This window comes from Kryptolebias marmoratus, linkage group LG14, assembly GCF_001649575.2.
Source record: "Kryptolebias marmoratus isolate JLee-2015 linkage group LG14, ASM164957v2, whole genome shotgun sequence".
Classification (NCBI taxonomy): domain Eukaryota; kingdom Metazoa; phylum Chordata; class Actinopteri; order Cyprinodontiformes; family Rivulidae; genus Kryptolebias; species Kryptolebias marmoratus.
This window is the reverse complement of record NC_051443.1, coordinates 24,153,006-24,159,392: the sequence shown is the minus strand read 5'-3', so window position 1 is coordinate 24,159,392 and position 6,387 is coordinate 24,153,006. Positions and strand designations below refer to the sequence as shown.

Genomic DNA, 6,387 nt, shown 5'->3' with positions numbered 1-6,387 from the left:
AAAAAAAAAAAAAAAAAAAAGTTGCGGTGTTTTGGGCAAAGTTGCAAAAAGTTGCGATTTTGTGGGGTTTGCTTGATTTTGCGTTAATAGTTGCGATCGCAACATCGAGAAATCCTGGAGGGTCTGAATTTTGACAGTTTTCATAACAGTAGTTTTGATTTTCTTTCTCTCTATTCCGTTTTCGGTTAACAGATTCGGTTTTGATTTGATGTCAGCCATCTGTAAATTAGCCGTGAGCTTTTAACAAAGCCGGTGATGGTGTCGTTTTCTGGTTTTGATGTGTTTGAAAGGTGCTCCAAATGCAAATGCATCCTCCGTTCACCACTGAGCTGGACGCCTAAAAACAAACCTTTCAGGTAAATCCTGAAAAGCACATTTTCCATGGTGTCAGTTCGCCCCGTTGAGGCAGGTTTACCGTCTACCTGTCACTCCTTTCATGTTTTGTGATTGTTGCGAGTTCCACTTTGACAAGGCAACACTCTTTGTCTCATTTCCATCTTTCAGGACATCGGCTCCACTAAAAGTTTCCTGTTTTTTCCCGACAACGACGACGGCTACGTCAAAAGAAACGTTACTGATAGTTAAACAAATTCCACTTCACACTTTTCCCCGTCGTCTACGATGGATTAGTCACTCGCAACCAGAACGTCCCCTAAAAGAACTTCAAACAGTATTTTTTCCTTTCATCTGAAAGGTTCAGGCTACAGTTTGACTGTAGTTTGTAGTACAAGTACTTAGTGTACAAGAATAAGTACTTCTTACTGTGTTTTTGAAGCTCTGAGCGGATACTGCGGACCAGGATTCAGGATTGTTTTGTGTCATAGGATCCTTTATGGCTGCGAGACCGATTTATGTCTTTATTTACTTTGTTTAAAAAAAAAACCGAAATAATTGAAAATATAAAAACATGCTGGGCATTTTATCTTTTGTGATTCTTTCTATTAGTTTGTCAAAGATAATAAACACAAAAACACAAGTAAAAGGTCGACTCTGTGTATTTTATTGTTTCACATTTAGAAATCTGTGCTCAAAATTATTATTTTCACATTATTTTGTAGAAAAACATTTCATCCAGGAGGTTGAAACTGTAAAATATACCAGATGAACAGAAAAAGGACTTTTTATTTTGTGCAAAAGCATTAAAATCTGTCCATAAAGTCATATGTACTATTTCTTGTTAATTTTTTTTAACCATATTTCGTCAAAACCCAAACTATTAATAATGTTTGTGAACAAACTGATTAAAAGATGATTAAAATAGACATTAAAGATGAAAAATAAATAAAGACAATCAGCAATATTTTAGTCAGCACAGTCTTTTCTTTTTCCTGGAGGCTCATATCATATTGAGTATTAAATTTGTGTTGTCTCGACATTAAGATCGTGTTAGAAGGAGACTATCTAGTTTTCAGTTTTTACCAATTAGATTATTTAGAATATTTACATCACTATTTGTTTAAATGGACCTAAAACATGGCCAGATAGCATTTTTTCGTCACATATTTTGCTAGTTTCAAGAGCATAAAGTCAAAACTGATTTAGAGTGGACAAAAGCAAAATAAAAAACTTTTATAAATGTAATTTTCAGGTAAATAATTAATCTGACAAACACAAATTGTCCCAAAATTCAACAAAAATCTCTTCAAATAAATCCAGTTGGTTAAAAGTTTTGTTATTTTGTAATGTAATTTAGCTAAAATAAAAGAATGAGTTAAAATGTTATAAAAGTTAGGTTAAGTTGACAATTTTAGGACTTTTTTTGCTCTTTTTGTTTTTTGCTGGACATCGGTTCTTAAAGGGTTAAAGGGGGTGGACGTCAATTACGTGCTTACGTCACGCGGCTGTTAGCTTCGTCACTCGTTAGCTCCTTTTTTTTTTTTTTTGCCGTGTTTGCGCCTGGTTGTCTGCTCGGTACCTTCAGCCGGGGCTCTCCCTCCTCCCGCCACCCTCCTCGGTTTGACCGGTTCGGAGTTTCGCTTCGCTCGGCGGCCGGACGGACCGCGGCTTGTCTCTCCGTCCGCCCGAACCGGGTCGTTTTTCGATGCGGAAACGGGTCGGAGGCTCTTGCTAACAGCTGTTAGCCGCCAGGAGGGAAGCGTTCGCTGCGAGGCTCGGCCACCTGTCGCGAAGGTGAGTGGGGAGGCAGCCGCAGGGTTTGTTTGTTTGTTTATTTATTTATTTTACAACTTATTGGACTCTAGATGCTACGGAGACCCGTAAGGGACACGGCGGGAAACAAACATTAACGCGTCCCCTCGCAATAATCACGTTTTCTACCTGAAATAATCTGTTCCCCCGACCCCCAGTTCCTCCCAGGCGAGGAGGGTCAAGCTCAAACTTCCTGAAGTTAAAAGACATGATGTGACTTTGAGTTCATCCCATTCTTAATCCATGATAATGGCCCACTTTGCTTCTATAACAGCTTCAGCTCTTCTGGGAAGGCTGTCCACAGTTTTTGGACCATTCCTCCTGAAGCTCATCTGTGAGACGCTGATGTTGGACAGAAGTCTCTCAGTCTCCGCTCCGATTCATCCCAGAGGTGTTCTGTCGGGTCGAGGTCAGGACTCTGAGCAGGCCCGTCGGGTTCTTCCTCATCCGTGTCTTGGTGGACCTTGCTTTGTGCGCTGGAACAGGAAGGGGCCGTCCCCAAACTGTCTCCACAGAGCTGGGAGCAGGAAACTGTCCGGCTGAAAACCCAACCCCACACCATGATCCTCCCTCCACCGTGCTTTACACTCAGCTCAACGCAGTCAGATAAGAACCGTCCTCCTGGCAGCAGCCGGACCCAGACCCGTCCCTCCAGAGGACACGTCTCCTCTGCTCTAGAGTCCAGCGGCGGCGGTCTTTACTCCACGGCGTCCGACTCTTTGCTCTCGGTGATGGAAGGCTTGGATGCAGCCGTTGCCATGGAAACCCATACCATGAAGCTCTCTCCTCTCTGTTCCTGAGCTGATCTGAAGACCACAGGAAGGTTGGAGCTCTGTAGATGTTGACTCTGCAGAACGTTAGTGTCCTCTGTGCCCACTCTGTGGTTTTACATGGTCCACTTCATGATGTCAATCCCAATCTCTTCCACTTTGTTATAAAACCACAAACAGCTGACTGGAATATTTAGTAGAGAGGAAATTTCCTGACTGGACTTACTGAACAGGTGGCTGCTGAGCTCCTGAGAGCGACCCATTCTTTCACTAATGGTTGTAAAATCAGTCCGCATGCATAGATGTTTGATTTTATACACCTGTGGACGTGATCAGAACAGCTGGATTCAGTGATTTGGGTGGGTGAGTGAACACAATAAGAGACAAAACAGTTGCTGGTTTTGGTCGGGCTTTGTAGGTGGTTGTGTAACGTTCGTAAATCGATTGACTCGGACTTCCAACGGACGCTTCCTGCCATTTGAAAGGAAGACAGTCTGATGACGATCATTTATTTGGGAGCAAATAAATGCTTTTCTGGTACACAGCTGAGCACCCAGGGCTAAAACTGTATTACCCCTTTTTATTTATTATTAAACAACCTACAAAGACTTGTGCACAGGTTCAGGTACGCAGCACTTTCTGCAAACAGCAGCTGAGGTTTCGGTTCGTTCAGTTCCGCTGTTTTGGCCAAAAGAATCTCCTAATTATGAAGCAACGACGGTAATATCAGGAATTCAAATATTCTGTTTAAATAAACTCACTGGGATGCGCTCTAGACTTACTAAAATCATATTTTTTCCTATTTTTCCACACATTTTTGGATTATTTCTTAAAAAACTGGACTGAAAGAAGCATGTACCTGCTCTCTTTGGCTTTAATTGATGGTAACATTTATTGGATTTAGCTGGTATGATCTCATTTTTATTTATTTTTCCCCACATTGACGTTAATGAGACGCCAGTTAGTGTTCCTCAGATGAAACGCAGAAATCAGATTAAACTCAGAAGTCGTTTAAAAGCTAATATTCATCATCAAAAAGGAAGAAAACTGACGTCACGGCCGATCGGGCTGATGTGATGGGTTTTCATTTTGTGGGTCAGAAGCTGAAAATAACTTTTGCTTCATTTTATTTTGTAATAGTCCAAATTAAAAGTTGGAATAGCTTTTTAAAGATCCTTTAAATACTCAAAATGTGCCATGAAATTTATAAAAATGACACATTTCTGCTGGTGAACCTCGCTTTTTAAAATAAATGGTCTTGTTTAAACGGATTCCTGCTTTTCCGATCGCAGGTTCTATGACCTCTGACCTCTGACCCGAGGTTTCGATGATGTATCCGCCTCCCAGGAAGGACTTCATCGCTCTGACCCTCAGCGACGCCCACAGCCACGCCTACAACAACGGTAAACACCGGAGACAGTCCTGCTGGAGGGTGAGTGGGTCGGCCCTGAATCCTTCAGGATCGGTTCTTTCCGTCACGTCTGGTTCTGTTCGGGTGGTGTCGACCTCTGACCCATTATTCTGTTTCGGCTGCTCCGGGTCGTAGAACGTCACATCTCTTTTTTTTAAAAAACCATTTAGTTAGAAGTTCGTTTGTCCTCCGTAAGATCCCCGCAGCGCTGAATGACCGATCAAAATCTGATGAAGCTGAAAAATAAAAGAAGGCTAAAAGCTATAAATGACAAAACATGAGCTAAAGTAGGAATGTGGCTAAGTTAACAAAGCAAAAGTCTGAGGAAAATGCCAGGTAAATGTATGAAAACGCTGGCTAAAAGGAGCAAAAGGCTAGCTAAAGTATCAAAATGGCTAGGTAAAAAAAACAGCCAAAATCTAGCTAAAGTGCTAGGTAAATGGAGCAGTAGGCTGGCTATAGGCTAAATGTAGCCAAATGCTGACTAAAAGGAGCAAAAGGCTAGCTAAAGTTACTACTTGCTACTTTTAGCTTCTAGTCAGCATTTTGCTACATTTGATTAGCTTCTTGCTACATTTACCCAGTGCGTAAGCTAGACTTTTGCTACTTTTACATAGCCTTTAGGTTAGCATTTTGCTACTTTTGGCTAGTGTTCTTCTTCTTTAGCTTTTAGCTTCAGTTCTGCTACTTTAGCTAGCCTTTTGCCCCTTTTAGCCAGCATTTTTATAGATTTAACTAGCTCTTTAGCTAGACTTTTGCTTTTTTAACCTAGTCGTTTTGCTACTTTAGCTGTTATTTTGCCAATTATGACTTTTAGCATTTTGCTGCTTTTGGCTAGTGTTCTGCTTCTTTGGCTTTTAGCTACAGTTCTGCTGCTTTAGCAAGCCTTTTCCTCGTTTTAACCAGCTAGACTTATGCTTTTTTAACCTAGCCATTTTGCTATTTCAGCTAGTGTTTTGCCATTTATAGCTTTTAGCTAGTGGGGGTACTAAAAGTTTAGCTAAAAGCTAAAGGAGCAGAAGACTAGCTAAAAGCCAAATTGGCGAACGGCTACCAAAAAGTATCAAAATGCCTAGGTTAAAAAAAGCTAAAGTGCTAGGTAGATTTGCCAAAAGGCTGGCTAAAAGGAGCAAAAAGGCTAGCTAAAGTAGCAGAACTGTAGCTAAAAGCTAAAGAAGCAAGTCACTAGCCAAAAGACAGAATTGACAGCTACCTAAAGTATCAAAATGGCTAGGTAAAAAAAACAGCCAAAATCTAGCTAAAGTGCTAGGTAAATGGAGCAGTAGGCTGGCTTTAGGCTAAATGTAGCCAAATGCTGACTAAAAGGAGCAAAAGGCTAGCTAAAGTTACTACTAGCTACTTTTAGCTTCTAGTCAGCATTTTGCTACATTTGATTAGCTTCTTGCTACATTTACCCAGTGCGTAAGCTAGACTTTTGCTACTAGGTTTAACCTTTAGGTTAGCATTTTGCTCCTTTTGGCTAGTGTTCTTCTTCTTTAGCTTTTAGCTTCAGTTCTGCTACTTTAGCTAGTCTCTTGCTCGTTTCAGCCAGCCTAGCCAGCCAGAAGCTGTTTTGAGAGGATCCGGAGCTGCTCGCCTGATTCAGCCGTTTGTTTTTTGTTTTTTGTGTGTGTTTTGCAGAAATGGAAGCGTCTGTCTCGGCTGCAGCGAAGCCTCATCCTCTTCCTGCTGGCTCTGCTGCTGATTTTAGCGCTGCTCTCCTATTCCAGCGTCGCAGAGCGGTGGAGAGGTAAAGATCCATGTTGCTTCGACGTTCTGTTAGAAAGTAAAACACCAGGAGAGACTTGAAGCCGATAATTACTCCGTTGGCGTAAAATCTGTAAAGATAAATACGTTCCACCGGCGTCCCCATCCACCGGCGTCCCCATCCATCTGTGTCCCCGTCCACCTGTGTCCCTATCCACCTGTGTCAACATTCACCTGTGTCCGTGTCCCCGTCCACCTGCATCCCCGTCCACCTGCGTTCCCTGTCCACCTGTGTCCCCGTCCACCTGTGTCCCTATCCACCTGTGTCCGTATCCCCGTCCACCTGTGTCA

At 42.1% G+C, this 6,387-nt stretch overlaps 1 protein-coding gene across 1 annotated transcript in view; it reads left to right on the top strand.

Moving 5' to 3' along the window:
* The first annotated feature begins 1,866 nt into the window (after nt 1-1,866).
* Nucleotides 1,867-6,387, top strand: part of man1b1a (mannosidase, alpha, class 1B, member 1a) — a 23,313-nt gene continuing 18,792 nt past the window's right edge. Inside the window, exons 1-3 of the mRNA XM_017425537.3 lie at nt 1,867-2,130; nt 4,211-4,350; nt 5,971-6,079. Of these exons, the coding sequence (XP_017281026.1) occupies nt 4,246-4,350; nt 5,971-6,079 (214 nt within the window). The 5' untranslated portion in view covers nt 1,867-2,130; nt 4,211-4,245. The remainder of the gene's footprint in view (nt 2,131-4,210; nt 4,351-5,970; nt 6,080-6,387) is intronic.